At 40.2% G+C, this 18,895-nt stretch overlaps 1 protein-coding gene across 1 annotated transcript; it reads left to right on the forward strand.

The window, feature by feature from the left end:
- The first annotated feature begins 1,005 nt into the window (after positions 1–1,005).
- Positions 1,006–17,421, forward strand: has2 (hyaluronan synthase 2). The gene is made up of 4 exons (XM_061051133.1): positions 1,006–1,657; positions 11,312–11,938; positions 14,189–14,290; positions 14,400–17,421. The coding sequence occupies exons 2-4, from the start codon at positions 11,312–11,314 to the stop codon at positions 15,327–15,329; spliced, it is 1,659 nt and encodes a 552-aa protein (XP_060907116.1). The 5' UTR covers positions 1,006–1,657; the 3' UTR covers positions 15,330–17,421.
- The last annotated feature ends 1,474 nt before the right edge of the window (positions 17,422–18,895 follow it).

The following is an 18,895-nucleotide window of genomic DNA, read 5'->3' on the forward strand; positions in this document are numbered from 1 at the left end:
CACCTACATTTTTTCCCAAAATAGAGATGAGGGACTAAACATCCTTCAGATACAATTTAGAGATGATTGATCACAACCGACATGTGAGGATTAACATACTATACACTATAGCTTTGACAGCTTCCATTAACTAATTGTATGCCATTTTATACACCAAGATATTAAAGAAGAGAAATGACAGGAAATAGTCTAAAAGAACATTTATCCCCCCCCCCCCCCCCAGATTGGCAAAATTAAAAAAAAGATTGTGATTGTGATTTTCAATATATGTGTAACCCTGCTTTGTTACTCAATAGTATAGTTTTCTATGTATTACAGAGGAGTTCCTCATAACGATGACAAACATTTTTGACTTGTGGTGGTAGGAGTAACATGAGTCCAGATTTTGGTTGGATATTCCCTCTAGACTGCCTTCCAGAGGAGCTACTGTATAGCTCCAGACGGCTGGCTCCCTGTTCTGTGTTACACAGCACTGCCTGCTGGTCAAAGTTGGGGACTGCACTCTAGTGAATCAATGAAATGACTGAAATTCCATAACATCCAAACTCCAGCCTAACACGTGCGCACTTGATTGACGCTTATTGTAAGGCTGACTATTCCAGCTGTTATCTCACTGTGTAGCTTGTCCAATGATTATTTCTTTTTCCTCACTTATTTTGTTCTTAAAAGTACATTTTCAAGGACAGGCAGTATAAAGCCACAATTAAAAATGCAGTGACAAACTTAAAGCGGTGCCAGTTTTCACAGTGTATAGGGATACTCAAAGACAAAACATGCGGGTTTAACTGCCTCTCAGGACCGTGCCATAATCCTGCTGCTCTGAGGTTTGAATGGGGGCTTGGTTAGCCAATAAGGGTCTCTCACTCTCTCTCTCTCTCTCCCTACTTGTCGCTACTTCAGGAGTTTGAATGAGTTTGGATGGGTGATTCTCTCTCTCTCTTTCGCTCCTCCTCATACTACCCCCCAAACCATCCCTTCTTATTAAAACAACACGCCCGGTAAAAAGGGGTTTGAGAGCCGCTGCAGCCATAAAGGAGGCTCCACACACTCAGCCGTCTGGAAGGCATTAGACATCAGCGGCACAGACTCTCTGGCCACTTCTCTGCGCTCTGCGTAACCTGGATGCTTGGGGAAACTACAGAAAAAAACGTACCTACTACATGCCTTGAAGTACAAGTGATCTGACGCATAAATGGATGTCAGAGTCATTACTGGAACTTTTTTTTCTCAAAAGTTGGTGTTTTAATTTTCAGATACTTTTCCAAAATGAATGAAACTGTCTGAAGTTGATGGAGAGAAACATTTATATTTTTTGCATAATCTATTTTTTATTTATACTTTTTTTTTTTAATGATGCCAAAGTTGACTGACATGTTTGTTTACCTAAGATGCTTGCGGTGCACATGAAATCACTGCAGACAGACTTTACAAATCTAGAGAAGACAAGCACCCAGCTGAGCAAATTGAGGAACGTGTGTCTATTTTTATTTTTCTCATTAACACGGATCAGTTTCAGTGGATTCATGAGCGTCTTTGCTAAAGAAGTGTCTGTTGAAACTTTGTCGAGACTTTTGGTCCCTGTGGAGCGGTGCCAGAGCTGCCGGAGCTGACCGCATCCTTTCTCAAGGACGAACGACAGGACGACAGCTGCTTCAAGGTAAGAGACCATGATCGTTTGTTGACCCTGCAGCCAGCTGACTTGACAGTGATAAATGTTTTATCAGATGCCTGTCATGCTTAAACAGAAGTGGTTTGGAAACTAATTAGCTGCGTAAAAAATATATATTTTGGACATTTTTATCCTCCAAACTCGGATTTCAATACATAAATTAAATTTGCTTCATGATTTAAATTCATAATTTATTAATTCCATCATAAAATGTCAACAAATGGAGGGATGATTTTAGTTGGAAGCATGTAATCTGGGACCACAGTCGTTTTTTTCACTTTATGGGTTTTACATGCTCGTGCGTAATACCCGAATAGCATCTAGGTTCAAAGTAGGAGCTAATTTACGCCTATCCTTGCCAGCTATACCTTTTTTTTTAATATGCTATTATTGACAAAAACAGAAGTGTCAGAAGTGTAATACGTCAAAAGTTTTCAAAAACATCTGCGATCCTCCAGTTCCACCTGTGCCAAATGTCCGCCCAGATTGGTCCTCCAATCTTGTGAAACTACTCATGATATTTCCCGAGACAGTCATCATACCCTGAGAATAAACTCGGCTGATGATGTCACAAGACTTACGTCATTCTTGGAGGTCTGCTGGCCAATGGGAAGCCTGGGATAGGACACGTTCTGAGTGCCTCTTGGTGGGAGCGCGTAATTTGATGCCCAATACCAAGACCGCTATACGCACATGTTAAAACTGAGAAGACTTTACTGTTAGCCAATCATTTAATGATATATGATCATTATAAATTCTAGATGATTGTTCCTGGATGACATTTATTGCTGAAGTGCTCAGGAATTAACCCAGCTGCTCCCAGCAGATCAGAAGATATACAAACATGACAGCAAGCAAATGAAGGTGCCATCCAAACGGACAGCTTTTAGGACATCAGGTTGGCAAATGTCCTTCTTGCTGCTGGCATAAAAACTTCCTCACATGCCCACATGGCACATTGTAAGCAGATGTAAATGAACATCTGTCATCCTCTTTTGACATAATCTCTTCCTCTGTCCTCCTACACCGGTCTCTCACTGTGCAGATTCACCACTGTAAAAACCCACGCCTGGAATGCCCATCTGTGAGTTGGATGTCTCAGAATTCCTGTCATGTATTAATGATGTACAGTACAGCTTTTACCCTACACATGGAATTTACTTCCTACTGTCCTGGCTTATCTGCTCATGAGGCGTTTAAATTTAATGCTCGGCTGCTGCAAGCTGGAAGTACAGTGATGCCCACCTGTGATGAGGGAGGAAGCATTTAGAGAGCTGTCAGTGTCAATATATCAGAGATAACATCCCTACCATATCGGGGGTTTAAATTTGGTGTCTTTCCAAACAGCTTCTCACACAAACTGTAGATACATTATGATTTATCTACATCTTTAACTTGGGAAACTGGTACAGAAGCAGCTGCGACGTTTTGCTTTGCAGATGCAGGACACTAAATCCAACCATTTAAGATTTAAGAACAGGATTACTTGAGTATATTCCTCTAAATGCATGTGAATCTTTTAAAATAATAGTTGAAGTACATGTGTTTTTTTGTCAAATCTGTGCATCTGTGCACCATCTGCATCCTTACTAATACCATCATACTGTCCTTAATCTCAGCCCTGGAGGGAGTTCCTCTGCTGAGTGTGGGGTTCCCTTTTCTACATGTTGAAGGTGATCCATCTCTGGTGCCTGTTAGTGGAACAGTAAACACTGAAAAAAAGAATTAAGTCTTTTGTGCAGCAATGTGGGGAGTCTATGAAGGAAGAAAAGTCACTTGTTTTGGCACTCGTCAATGGCTGACAGTCATACAGTTTACTCATCACTGCTACAGGATGTTCCTCCACACAGCGCAGTTTACTACTCAGCAGAGGAAGGCATTCCATGGCTGGCCTCCATTAGCGCTCACAACAAGTCCCACGTGCCATTACTGCTCACAGCGGGGGTCCTCCGGTCTATAGGGCCTCTGGGCTGGCAATGTATAAGAAGTCAGGAGAGAGTGCATGTGATCACCTCCTACCAAACACATAGCACCAACCCCACCACCTACCTCATCTAGTTTGCATTAATAACATCGTTTTTCCAGGTTCCCTCTGTAGGTAAAGTAGCAGCAAGGCAGTATTACAGCAGGCCAGTAAAAGTGAGAATTTGGATGTTGCAGAGGGTCTGAGTTAGAGTCCAACTACCTCATACTGAGTCACAGAGTCTCACAGGGAGGCCTGATGCCAATGCTAATGCATAGTTATGGTGCACTATAAAGCAACCCAGGAGCTCTATAAAGAAACGTTTGTTTGACTAGCCACACAGCAGAAATTGTTGGCTTCTACACATTTTCTGCACAAATCTTTTTTGTCATCTTCTGAGGCAGCTTACGAGGGCTCTTATGTTATCTCTTGGCTGTGATAATAGAGTGCAGAAATAGACTTTTCTACCACATAGGGAGGGATCTCAGTAGTTTTAGAGCACTGCTGATAACTGCCGGTGGCCAGATTAGGGGAAGTGTAGGATCAATGGATGACAGGAACAATTCTGAGCTCAGATAATGTGAAACTTTAGTGGTTCTACTTTATATTTTTGTACATTTCATGGCTTAGAGATCAGGAGAAACTAAAGACATCTCTTTCTGACACCCTCTTTTCCCTCAGTTTTGGAAAGAAAACCAAACAATTGAGACAAGATTGCTTTAGAAGGAGGCATTCTCCACTGAGTCGTGTCTGTAACTTGGCTGAAAATCTTGCCGCCTGCCACAAAGGCAGAAGTCCAACTCCTCAGCTGGCAGTGAACAGAGCCAAGTCCACCAACTCTAGTATCTTTCAGCCTCCTTATTTTGGTGTCTGCCATCAATCTCATCTCCCACTTACTTATTATGTCCTTTCAACAAGCTCCCATTCTTTTCTTACTGTTTTCTTAAGATTTTAAATTATTTTTCAAGTTTTGTTTTTTTCAATTTTTTCCCCGACAATTTCCCTCTCCCCATGCCTCTCTAGAACTTTTTCTGCAGTATGGTTACATCGCTTCCGGCTGTCTATCCACACAAAACAAAGAAAGAGATCCAGGGATGAGTCTTGGTTAAAAGAGATGCCAAAAACAACATATTTTGGGTTCAAATTTAGAAAATAGAGTTACCGCAGTGTTTTTATTGAATGATGAATAGCAGCTTTATCTTCAAACTTCACGTTTAAATCAAATCAAGCTAAAAAAGACACACCAGCAGTAGTAGTAGTAAGTGAATCAGAGGATGCTCGACAAAGGACCTGATGTTGACTAATATGAAACAGTTGCCGAGGATGTTGTAACCTTTGTTCCTCTGCCAGTTAGAGTCTTTATCACACCTGATCGTAATGGCTTCCAGAAGGTGAGGAAATAAGGAGACAGTGGAGGAAGGAGGAAGGGGGGGGGGGGGGGGGGGGGAAGTCAACTCCGCATCTCTGCCAGTTGTGGCCCTGTCCACCTGATTCCAATCATAGTAGAGGCAGTGTGGTGTAGCGCAGTGGGTGGTGTTACCGTTTAGCTCTGGTTCTTATAATGACGAAGTTCCCACAACAAGAGCACAATGTGACCACATGGGGGGAGGGGGGGGTTATGGGAGGAAGGAGGAGGAAGGAGGAAGAGGAGGAGTGTGCAGGGTCAGTGACTTCCTGGCGGCGCCTTTGAAAACTCCCATGACCCTTCAGTTCACTTGTCGTGTTCGGTTTCATTCAGTCAAACATTCTTTTAATAAACATTGTGAGGAGCTTTTTACTGCTTATTCAGAATCAGAAAAAGCAATGGAGACAAAAAGAAGGACTATTTATTATTGTTGTAGGACTGGATTAGCGATATAGTTAAGATACTGCTAGATCAACAAGAGTCGCTGCTATATAAGAGGATGAAAATGTATATAATATTTAATGCATGTATTTTAATTTTTTTTATAGAAATGCTACATTTACTTTTAAGAATAATCTCACAAAAATAGTTTTAAGCAAGTAATTCAAATAAAAAACCTTGATTTCTACACACAGTAGTGAAGCGGCCCCTTAAAGTATGCAGGAAATGACAGCCGAGCTCTGAGCATGTTAAGAGTGTCTCATCTGAGTCAGCGGCCAACTCTCCAGTCTCTCCCTGCCGCTCCCTCTCCTCTGCCTCATCATCTGCTCAGGGACACGTGAGCCTTTCGTGCATCCTGCTTGCAGCCGCCACGAGGGCCATCTCCAACCTTTAATGCCTTTAAAATGCATCCCTGCCTTTTTCCAGCCCTGCCCAGCTCATACACACACACACACACACACACACACACACACACACAAGTTTATGCATTCACAAGTTTGCAAAATGTGTCGCATGTTAATTTTTCAGACTGTGTTGTTCAGCATTCTTGAATGTGTGCGTCTTAGCAGGCAGAACATCATGACTTTTCGATTTCAAAATGACCTCAGCACCTCTGGTTTTCTAATCCTGTCATGATAATAAAACAAAGTTTGTCCTATATTTCTGAATCTGCTCTGAGAGGCCTTTAGCAAATGATAAACCACATGAATCTCTCTTCATTAGCTTATATCTCTTGTTGATTGATACAGATTATTGACTTGTCATTAACATGCACTCGGGTTGTTAAATTAAAGCAATAAAGCTACAGATGTGAGCTGGCTCTCTCCTCAGTGCAACACTTACAATTTATTTATGAATAGCACTCATCTGGCCAGGGCTGCAGATTTTTCAATGTAACACTTTCAGCAGCTGAGTCACGGTAACATAAAGATGTAAGCTTTATGTTATCTCAGCTCCACACAGAGCAGCAAAGATGTCTTCTTTGGCGCTGCATCAGATTTATGTTGCCTGCTCTAAGCATACACTCATGACACACACAAATTCCTCAGCACATATGTCTCACAGTATAAAGACACACACACACATGGTCTGGTGAGCCTTGTTATATTTTATGTCCCGTCACAGGCCTTGGAGCTGGGACCCTGCTGACAGGGATTCCACTGCTCTCCTGAGAGTTCAGTCAAACCATCTCTTCCTCTTTGTAATGCACTTACACTAACACAGCTGATTTAGCTTATATTTATACACACACACGAACACACAACCACAAGAACACACGGCCAGCTTCCTGGAGCAGAGACTATTCAAATTTTCCCAGACAAGTCACATATATAAATATATCTGGCATCTTTCCACTGTTGCATAACTTGCTTAAGCATATGGTGATTCTCTTAGCTACAATAAATTATTGATCCATTACCATTACAGCATTACACATAAGTACCAAAATGTCAGAGGTATATATTTCACTTTTCCGTGCATCAGAAACCCCTCTAAGCCGTTAGCCTGACACACACTAGTTCAATGTCAAACACTATTATAGACAAACTTGTAAATACTGATGAGAGCAAAGACGAAAGTCGGTTTAAAACCATTAAGAATGTTGGCAAAATGAAATTGTGAGGCGCCGGTAGCATAGCGGTTAGTTTGCACACCCCATGTACAGAGGCTGAAGTCCTCAAGAGCGGGCGACACAGGTTCGAATCTGACTTGTGGCACCTTTCCCGCATGTCCCCACTCTCTCTCTCTCTCTCTTTCAAACAAATGTTTAAAAATGAAATTGCGTCACATTTCCAAAATTAACATTCATATCTGGAATTTTATCAATCTCCCTCCCTCTCCCTATCAATCTGTCTCTTATAATGGCAGCATAGTTTAAACCATGTGTGACTAGAATGGCACAATGAAGAAACATCAATGACTGTATAGCCCCAAAATATAGTTTAAGTTTTGGCCTATTGGCCCATGCATCATGCATTGATGGCCATCCAAGCAGAAACTTGACAGTCCACCATTTCCAACTTAAATATCTCAACCACTTTAGGAAGGATTTGAGTAACAACGGGCCCAGAAATTTACATCCGCAATAAGATGAATTATGCAGTGCAATCTTCCATGCACCTCTGGCATACTGACAGACTTTGTGTAAAGGGCTAACTAATGTTAGCATGCTAGTAGCCTGCACTGGTGCCACTTACAGTACATATCGTCCCAGCTTACTCACGTATTCTTACCAGTAACCTCTAACTGTTTCACTTTAAAGCAGTTGACCCACCTTAAACATGTTTTAAACAATCTCTGCAGCCTTTGTTCTACTGAGATTTTACCATCCAAACAGTTTCAATGATGTTTTAAGAAAAAAGTTAGAAAATATATTTATGCTTTCTTTTCTCTGTTAGTCTGCCATCTACTCAGGGGTGGATACAGGCGTTGACCAGAGATGTCCATGTCAAAATCCTTAAATCTGTTTGGCCAACTCAGGACACTCCAAAACCATTAATGCTGATTATCTATTTGCCTTTTCAGAGGCAGGACTCATGATAAAATCAACTCGGTGGGCTGCGCTGCAGGTTCTATTTGCATTTCAGTGTGGCGTGTTTCCTTTTGTTTGTACTCTAACGTGTGACTCTGGAGAAAGATTGTCTTTTTGAGTCTTCAGAGCATTAAGATTAGAGTATTTATATGTTTCCACTCTGTTGTGTCTTTTTAAACATTATTACACAGGAATATAAAATATTTTTAGATACTTAACTAGCAGCTAAAAGACATGATTGGTGGAGATAAAATAAATAAAGTAAATCAATTCTTTTTCATTCTTATGTGTGCACTTAAAGTTCATGGCACACCTTCATGATTCAGTGCGTCTGTCTGACCACCCTGGTCAAAAATGTCTGGCCCCGCCCACTCTGCGTGTATGTAAAATTTTACCTAATTGTTACATTATCTCTGAGACAGAGTCTGTGGGAGTTTACTCAGGAGAGTATTAATGACGTCGCAATGAGACTGCAGCCAACTTAAGGTCACCGAACACACACACACACACACGCACACACAGCATGGGCCATATTAATGGTTTTGAAGGGGTTCTCTCACTTCCATGTGCTAAGATACCAAAACAAACAGGAATCTTGGATAATGTCATCCACATGTAGTAATGACTCCTTTACCAGCACACGCGTCATATACTGACAAGCATGGATACACATTCACACTACTCCACATGTGTCAATGACACCTTCAGTGTCACAGATAATCCTCTGATTAGAGGCTAAATCTCAGGGGCCAACTTTGGACGAGCATCATAAGGGACTTTTGGCCGGCGGTTAATCTTCCTGCAGTCTGAGCTAATTGTTAGTTTTGACCTCTGCGGTGGATCACACACACCCATGTGGGAGTTTGAGACCCAACGATGAGCAACGCACCCCAACAGCTGGCAGTGTTGCACAGAATCACATGAAATCACAGAGCTAAATGTTTGTGGATCATGACCTGGATTCAATTTCACGGTTTGGTTTTGTATCTTAACCACAAACTTTTAACCCGAGTGAATGTTTCATGTCGGTAAAGGGTGTATCATGAACGAACAAGCGGTCAGAAGGCAACAAGAGCAGTATGGAGTTTGAGTGTTCTCCATGTATGTGCAGTGGTTTCCTACAAGTCCTTAGATTTCTTTGTGCAGTCCGGACACATGCAGGTTTGGTGAAGTGGAAGCAGTAAATTGCCAGTAGGTGAGAATGTGTCTGTCTTAATTAGCTCTGTCATGCCCAGGTCATGGAGCTACACCTGCAGATTTACAAAGCCTTCCTGTCCTCATTCTGGAGATTTTGTTATTATTCCTTTTACACCAGACATTCAAAAAGCATTAGGTACTGTTCATTTGATGGTACCTTAATGATGAAGCACATTTCTCCACTCAGTGGCTGAGTTCATTCAAAGTTAATACTGTGAGAAAAGGTGAAAGAGTTTATCCTGCACAGCTGTACAGTACAGTTCTGAAACATTACACGCACGCACATTGACACACACACACACACACGCACGCACGCACGCACGCACGCACACACACACACACGTTCACAAACTAAAGAAGGTCTAAGGTGAAACACACTCTCGGTACGCACAATTAAAAATGTGTATTTTTACAGACACACAATCCTCTTTCTCTTTTAATAAGCTTTTAGACGTGCATGCTTTGTATCGAGAGAGAGAGGGTGTGTGTGTGTGTCAGGGGTCTTGTAAATGAGCGGCTGACGTTAAGAGCCTTGCCACGTGCCAGAGGAGGCCTGCTTCACTGGATGTGCCTCTCATCCAACGACCAAATTAACAAGACATTATGTCTGAGCCAAGGTTCCTCCCTTTCAGCCTCTCTGTGATTCTTCTCCTCCTCTTCCGCTTGCTTGCTTTGTTTTCTTCTAAGAGTCTTTCCAAATATAATATTCCAATATCCGTTGTCTTTTCTGCTTACTTTCTTTTCTGTATGTTTTTTTTTTATCTTGCTTTTGTCCCCCTGTGTCCCCCAGCTTTCTTTTAAATTCTTTCTCTGTCACTTGTCTTCGTGTCCTCCCTTCGTCTGTGCTTAGGTGTGGTTTAAAGCACTCTTGCCAAAGAACAAACTCTACCAGGCTTTGTGTCCTCTATTGATGAGTTTCTTTCTTGCCCTAATTTAAATGTAGTGACTGAACTGAGATAACTGTAGAGCTAATGATAATTCCATATGATGATTAAAAATGCAAAGATATTAAGTTTCTTTCAGGGAAAAAAACAATTTCAGAATCTAAATATTTGAATAGCAGCTCAAAATGTCATAATTGTATGCCACAAGGGGTTGCCCACTTCATGACTATTAAAAACATACTTTGACCTATAAAATGTTACAAACTTCTTTCAATCTTTTCTCTTTGGTGAGCAAAAAAAGCATGGTCTTCATTTAAATCAATATAATGTCATATCTTTGGTCTTTTCACTTTTGTCCTTGTCTTTTCATCTGTTTAATCGCAGTATGATCTTCTCATCAGACTTTCTATGTGTGGTCACGGAGGGGAAGAGGCACACGTGCAGCATTAGAAAATCTAAAAAGCTCTTGTGTTCTTCTTCCCACGGAGATATAAACAGATGACATCACAGGGTGGTCCGCTCTGCATTGAGCCGCGCTGAGTGGGTCTCCGTTGGTCTGCCAAACAGATGGTGGTAGCAACAAAACCAGGGCTGGAAACTAAATTCTGACCCGAAGATTTTGTGCAACAGGGCTCACGGTTTATAAAAGACTGTTGTTTCCAAGTTTAAACACCAAAAGCAGGAGATGTTCTTCACTTGTCCCTTGTAAAAAAATTAAAATACAAATAAAAATCATACTAAAACCTCTTCATGGGTTAAATCAGAATTTCCTTAAGAGGAATGTGTCTACTAAATGTCTACAACATTTGAACCTTTTATTTACAATACAAGAGAACAAAAAAAATACCATAATAGTTCCTCCCAGGCATTTAGAGCACATTAGGAACTTGGATGTTTGGCAGGAGCAGCCAGCATGTTGGTTAATTAGGTCAAGAAATCTTGTAATGTGTGCCCACCCACACTAGAGGAGAGTTGGAACAATCGGCTACTCACAACTGTCTGACATTTAGACAGGGATTTTAGGGAGGGAGGGGGAGAAGGAAGGAGCAACGGAAGGGGGATTTGAAAAGGAGGGGGGTATACTCTACAGGAAGGACAATTATCATAACATGTTAATAAAGACATGTCAAAGCATTCAACTTGAAATGAATACATCAGGATTCTCTTTCTTTTCTAAACTGACTAAATGCAATCTCTTCTTTCCACATTCTGTCCCTAGATGAAGTGCCAGAGAATCCTAACCTACCTGCGGATATTTGGAACCACCATGTTTGGCGTGTCCCTGCTGGTGGGAATCTCCACGGCCTACATCATGGGCTACCAGTTCTTCACTACGGCTCGTAATCACCTATCCTTCGGCCTTTACGGCGCCATCTTAGTCATCCATCTCATCATTCAGAGCCTCTTCGCGCTCTTAGAACACCGAAACATGCGGCGGTCTTTAGAGACGCCCATCAAACTCAACAAATCCTTGGCATTGTGCATTGCAGCGTATCAAGAGGACCCAAACTACCTGAGGAAATGCCTGGTGTCTGTGAGGAGGCTGTCGTACCCAGGGATCAAAGTGATCATGGTCATCGACGGGAACGCTGAAGATGACTTGTACATGATGGATATTTTTAAAGAGATCATGGGATGGGATAAATCAGCAACGTATGTGTGGCGGAGTAACTATCACCACAGAGGGCCCGAGGAGACGGACGAGAGCTATGCAGAAAGCCTTCAGCAAATCTCAAAACTGGTGCTGAACAACAAGTGTGTGTGCATCATGCAGAAGTGGGGAGGGAAGAGAGAGGTCATGTACACAGCCTTCAAAGCACTGGGGAGAAGCGTGGACTATGTGCAGGTAAGTCAATGATACTAAACAGATATTAATGGAGTGGTTTAAATGAGAGGAATAAGGGAACACGAAAAGGAGTGGAATGCAAAACAAGCAAAAAAAGGAAAGGTAGAAACAGAAAGGGGACAAGGTGTAAAAAAAAGTTTCAAACTGGACACCAGGTAAAACAAGGACAAGTGACATAAGTGTGAGCTGAGATTAAGGGAAAGGATTGAGAAATGGAGAAAGAGATGGCTAGAGAGAGGAAAGGGGGCCGTGCCAAGCCAAAATATAGGGTCCACAAAGAGTCTTTTGTGTTGCTTTTAGGTGGACAGTGGCTGTGTGCATCGTGTTGTGAAGTGTAGCATGAAGAGGGCCGGCAGTAGCTCATGTCTAAGTGTAATAACAGATCTGTTTCACAGAGCTGAGTGTTACATCATATACACGAGTCGTAGTCAGGGCAGAAAAGAGTGTTAAGTAAGGCGCAATTATGTTGCTTTTGTTTGCTGGCTTTTAATTGAAATCTATGAACGATAGATCTTATTTCATGAGATGCTGAAAGTAAAAATCATTCAAAGAATAATATTCTGAGTGTATGTTAATGACACTTATATTACATCCTTGGAAAAGCCAGTTCCCATGGCTTTTTGGCATTTGGCTGGCCAACACAATCTAACACTGTATAGTAGTGTTGCTTAAAATATAAACCACACATTGCCAAGCTTGGCAACGCACAAGCTGATGAAGTATCAGGAAACATGTTTTAATCCTGTAGGTAGTAAATACCAAGGAAAGGCTGTTGTGAAGATTGATAGGTTGGTCATAAACCAAGAGGGTAAAGGAAACTGTTCAATTTATGTGTGACAGGCACAATGTGTATCTTTTATTCTTTTGAATGATGAAGTCATAAGCAATAAAACATCTCAGTACTCTTTATCTGTGAGGACCGAAAGCTAGCATAATGTTAACATGTCATTTTTTGTTACTTTAGTCCTTTCAGTCTGTGCTGCTTTTTTTGTGCCAAGAGAACCTCTTCACTGCACTTGAACTCTATCTATGAATGCATGATGATCCTAAACTACGATGACCATATTTTTAAACCTCCAAATCGGGACACTTGAATTTTTTACCACAAACCTATTGACCCACCTATGTGCACTGGTCACACAAGGTGGTAGGCAAAGCTGCCCTCTCGAGCAACAGTTTAAGTTGGTGTCACTGCACCTCATTCAAAAAGATGGTAATAGTGCTACTTTCAGTAAAACAGTCCATGAGGAGGCAAAAGTGACTGAATGCATTACCTGTAATGCCATCCTGCAACACACCAACTGTCATCTGACAATTGTAATTATTAATTTATCTCCAATTTTCATTCTAGCTTCTTGAATTGCAAGTTGGACTCTAAACAATAGCAATGCACGAAAAAGAAGGTTGGAGTTTAATTTTTTTCCACTGGTACAATGGAAGCTCAGAAAAACTAGCTGTTGCGCTCAAAGTCTTGGGACTCAGTGGGGTCCAACATTTAGTTAAGGACAATCTAGGGACGCGTGAGGATATATGGTAAAAGTAATTATAAGTACTGTCAAAGTCATTAGAAAAAACAAGCCATACCAAACAATTGTATATATATAAAGTTACAAAAACAAGTTGAACATAATTCAACTATGGTGTAACCATTTTATTGGAACATTTTAAGAACAAGACTGCAATGAAAGAATGTTATCCTGAGTTTAACACTCTTTGATATGATGCAGCTTGAACACCTGCAACTGTCTACTGCTTGCCAGAAACCTACTGTTTTACAGACATTCAAAAATAAGTTACTACAACACTTTCAGAAATCATGCCAATACCCTTCAACATGAAGGGAAAGGAGGGACAGACTTCCATGCCTTTTTACTATCAGCAGGCTCTGACTAAAACAGATGTGGTCTGATAATAGGGATTGGGTTTTAGGTCTGTTTTCCCCACCTGATAATGTTTTGGAAAGAAGATTACCATTTATAGAAGAACACAGGGAGAGCTAAAAAGCACATCAGTTTTGAGCTGTAAGACTAGTAAAGCACACTAGAGAAGTTAACTGTCCACTATCCTCAAGTCACAATAATTGTATATATGGAGCCTAACTTCACAAATTTGCTTCAAGGGGTTTGACTACTATTACAGAAATGATACTGCATAGAATCGATTTGGATGGAATAAACATCCAGAGCAGTTTCTTTCTTTTTTTTTTTTTAATAATGACCTTCTTATCTTTATCTTGTGGCTTTTACGCAGGTGTGTGATTCAGACACCATGTTGGACCCAGCATCATCTGTGGAGATGGTGAAGGTGCTTGAAGAAGACCCAATGGTGGGAGGCGTTGGTGGAGATGTACAGGTCAGTTCCAATACTATTCAATGCTATTGTCATATCTACTGTGAACCTCACATCAATTACATTTATAACCCTTTCGACTTTGTCTTTTGGCCAACCAATTCCTCCTTAGATCCTGAACAAATATGAGTCATGGATCTCCTTCCTGAGCAGTGTTCGGTACTGGATGGCCTTCAACATTGAGCGGGCATGCCAGTCCTACTTTGGTTGCGTGCAGTGCATCAGCGGGCCATTAGGAATGTACCGGAACTCCCTTCTGCATGAGTTCATTGAAGCCTGGTACAATCAGACATTTATGGGATCCCACTGCAGTTTTGGGGATGACCGCCATCTCACTAACAGAGTTTTAAGTCTTGGATATGCAACCAAATATACTGCAAGATCTAAGTGCCTCACTGAGACGCCGATCACATACCTACGGTGGCTCAATCAACAGACTCGTTGGAGTAAGTCATACTTCAGAGAATGGCTTTACAACTCTCTGTGGTTCCACAAACACCATCTATGGATGACTTATGAGGCTGTGATCACAGGCTTCTTCCCGTTTTTCCTCATTGCCACTGCAATCCAACTCTTCTACCAAGGAAGACTCTGGAATATTCTTTTGTTTCTACTCATAGTGCAGGCAGTGGCACTGATCAAGTCGGCATTTGCCAGCTGCCTTAGGGGGAACATTGTCATGGTGTTCATGTCATTCTACTCTGTACTGTACATGTCAAGCTTGTTGCCAGCCAAGATGTTCGCAATAGCAACAATAAACAAGTCTGGATGGGGGACCTCTGGAAGAAAAACAATAGTGACAAATTTCATTGGTCTGGTTCCCATATCAGTTTGGTTCACCATCCTCTTCATCGGATTTATCTACACAACTATCATGCAGACTAGAAAACCCTTTCCTGAATCAGAAAAGATTGTTCTGGTCATAGGAGCAGTCGTCTATGCCAGCTACTGGGTCATGCTATTGACGTTGTACACAGTGCTCATAAATAAGTGTGGAAAAAGGAAGAAGGAACCACACTATGATATGGTCCTGGATGTATGACTTGCAGACTACGGTCATCATTCACCACTGAACTTTATTTTTAGTGTTGTAATTCACACTATGTTATTGTTATACCAATGTCAGATGCAGAGCAGCTCTTGCGGCTTATTGGTTGAGTTCAACCAAAATGGAGTTTCTGTCAAACTTGAATGGTTAAAAAATTAAAATGACAGTGGCTGCTTCTTTTTTTTATCATTCATGACCAATAGAATTCATGATCTTGGAATGTCAGCATGCTAACGTATTAGCTTACCTAGATTTCTTTAGCTGAAGATCAGCTACGGTAATCTAAAATGCTAAGCTTAATAACTCAGAAAGGCAGGATAAAATAAATTATATTGCAATTATCAGAAGAGTGCTAGTCTTTCTATTAGTAGCTACCTCTTCCCCATGTCGTTTTCACTGGGCTTCGGTAGAACATTTGAAGCTGAACCAAAGAAACTGTGGATTTGCTTCACCAACCATTTTGGTTGAACTTGACCAGCAATAATTTGAACCTTCAGAACATCATTGTACCAACAAGACTTATTTCTACATACTAACTAGGAAAATAACTAAATATCACAAGAGGGATAACAAAAACACAGGTACAAAGCTGAAACTGCCAAATGACTGAACATCAATGACTATGTTCTTAATTCTAAATTGTGTTTAGAGAGGCTAACACCATCACTATTTATTTATTGTAGGCAAATTATTATCTGCAAAAAAGATCCACAACGGCCATCTAGAAGTGAATTGATGAGCATGACTTTTAAAAACAAACAAATATAAATCAATTCAACAAGTTTCTAGTTCTGTGAGAGCTGCAATGGCATACCCTTCCAGTGTATTTAAATGTCTTTTGGGAAGAGCTACAATGACGGAGAGTAAAATGGTGCACAAAGGGCTTTTAAAATGGAGAGCTGCTCTTTCTTTTGTTGCACTCATGCCATATGGGAAAAGTACTATCTTGCTGTCTTGACACATTATCAAAGATTTTTGGTATCATCTCAAAACTGATAGAACTCTACAAATGAATTGAGTTTAACTGTCTGGACTGAAAGCTTTGCTAGTTACTCCCGTATGACATAAATGCATAATCATTTGAAGTTTACAAAGTGAATAATCTCAAACTGATCACTGATGAGTACGTGTTATCTCAACCGGATAAACATGTGACCAGAAAAGAGATGGTGTATCATTGCTGCTGTGACTATTTTATTTTCTACCAGATGACAAGTACTTCTTTTTTTAATAATATGAATAATGGGTGTATTTTGAAAAATAGTTTTATCTTTATTATTTCTTGTGTTTTTCTTTTTACCAAGTTGAATGATAACCACCAAGTAGACGTGGTGTTCCAATCCAAAGAGTTTGTGGTTTTGGCCTTCCATGTGCCCTTGCTCTTTTCCTTTCTTTGCATACTGTAAAGAAAGAAATGGATGCATCTCTGTTTCCTTGAGTTTTAACAAATGGTTAACTGATAATATACCTAATGGGGAAAAAGTACTACCTGTTAACAGGATTGTGAATACGGGCACTTGATGGAAGGGAACACTGTTTTGGAAAGAAACAAGTCCAGTGTTTGCCAAAGACGACCAGGAGCAGACATGAGTTTAATTCTAATGCACTTTTATGTTGCTCCAGTCATCAAGTGTGATGCTTGACGTAATCAAGATGAAATACCTCAGTGGTTCTCTTTGCATTGCATCAAGGCATCGGGATGCCATCCAAAGACTGGCATTCTGAAAGTCTCAAGTTATTTATGATCTGTTTGTGATATTACATATAAAGTGTCCTTTTTTATACGCAGTTCCTTATTAAGTTCAAAGCTGGATATCTCTGCCTTGTCGGCCCTTTGCTGTAGCCGTTTACTTATTGTTAACTTGTATTTCAATGCCTTTTATATAGACATTTTGTTCTATTTTTGCTTAGCTTCCAAAGATTCTTTATTTTTGCTCATGTTTTTATAAGAAAAATGGGAAAATGTATTTGTTGTGCTTTCGACTGTTCTGACAATGACTTGTATATCTGACCAAACAATGTGAAATTATGAGCTGGGGGTTTTGTCTGCAATAACAACAATAAAATGCAATTTGTAGGAATAAGTTATTGATTTTAAGAGAGGTGATGAACCTGTGTTTTTGTACTTAAACGTAGATAGAAAACCAGCATATTTATGTCCTTTGTATTTAGTAGATTGTCCTCTATTAAACATGTAAAATGCCTACATGGCAAAAACAATACATTTGGGACTTTATTTTAATATGTACAACATGTTAATATAATTGCTAGGGATCAGCTTTCTTATAGGGTTGAATCTATATGGAGTTGTTCTTCTATTGTTCAGTTCTTGATGTAAAGGGCTACAAAGCCAAAGCAGACTAAAAGCGTTTGTCCAAAACTAGCACAAACTGTACTGTAAAGTTGTAAGGTGCCTTAATGAGCAATAACAATTGAAAACAAAGCTTGAGAGACATTTTTATACAATTTTGAAAATAGTTTGTTTTCTGGGGTTTTATGAATGAGAACAACAAGTTTATGTGCCAAACGAGTCATGGGCAGTGTTATCATGAAGCACTTTTTTGTGTTGTGCTAAATAAAATCAACTATTGTCATAAAATGTTGGTGTTTGAGTCCATTAAATTTTTTTATCATGTGTAATGGAAGTGTGGTTGTAACATGCATTATATTGGATTTACTCTGAGACATACCTAATTGTTACCTTTGGTAACTGCTTGCTTTGGGTCTATAACATCACACATCCTCAGCAAGGTTGACCCCATTGTCAGTTAGCTTTTGGGATTACTTTTTTGTAGTGTTTTTAAAGTGCTCCTTTCAAAAAGCATATCAGTCCATAATTCATACATTCATTCTACTCAGGAACAGCTAATACGACAATATTAAACACTTAATAGAAGCCACCCCAAAAAACCCAACAATTTTCCACACATATTTTAGCTTTCTGCCTTCTCCAATTCTAACTAACCATTTGGACTGAAAAGACGGCGTCTAACGCATAGACATCCTCTCTATCGCAAAACCCTCAATGTTCCTTTCTTCTTCTTTTCCATGATTATCAGCTTTTGCCAATTTGTAGGAACATTTGTGCAGGAGGAATATATATCTGCCACCTTAAAAGCAGAACATTTTGTACATCAAATGTAAAAAAAATGTTCAGGAAGAGTATACTCTTCTACCAAATGGATGTCCATGAGTGGGAGGTGCAGGTTTGGCATGACTATGTGTACAGTTTGACTGGAAAGTGTTGCTTTGATATTATTTGATTTGATAATTTATTATATTTTACTTGGGAACTGAGCAGGCATACAACATATTCCAAAGTCAACAAAAGCAGCATTAGCTTAAACTACAAAATAGCCATAGCAAATCTCTCTAACTAGCCATATTCAAGTGTGTAGGTTAATGGACAAACTGTCCAAGTCCATTTACCATTCACTTAATATGGTTCTTAATCAGTATGTATTAAGCTATTTCTTCATTTGTTGTCAAGCTTTTCATCAGTAAAAACAATAATATTTGAACAAATGCAATATTAGCTTGATCATCACAGCCATGACTGA

This window comes from Labrus mixtus, chromosome 11 (assembly GCF_963584025.1).
Source record: "Labrus mixtus chromosome 11, fLabMix1.1, whole genome shotgun sequence".
In the NCBI taxonomy this organism is placed as follows: Eukaryota; Metazoa; Chordata; class Actinopteri; order Labriformes; family Labridae; genus Labrus; species Labrus mixtus.

Bases quoted from the DNA above. Each gene is read 5' to 3' on its own strand.
- has2 (XM_061051133.1), top strand. From the start codon at position 11,312: ATGAAGTGCCAGAGAATCCTAACCTACCTGCGGATATTTGGAACCACC. The intron at 11,939-14,188 runs GTAAGTCAATGA...GCTTTTACGCAG, and splicing joins GAAGCGTGGACTATGTGCAG to GTGTGTGATTCAGACACCAT. The intron at 14,291-14,399 runs GTCAGTTCCAAT...ATTCCTCCTTAG, and splicing joins GCGTTGGTGGAGATGTACAG to ATCCTGAACAAATATGAGTC.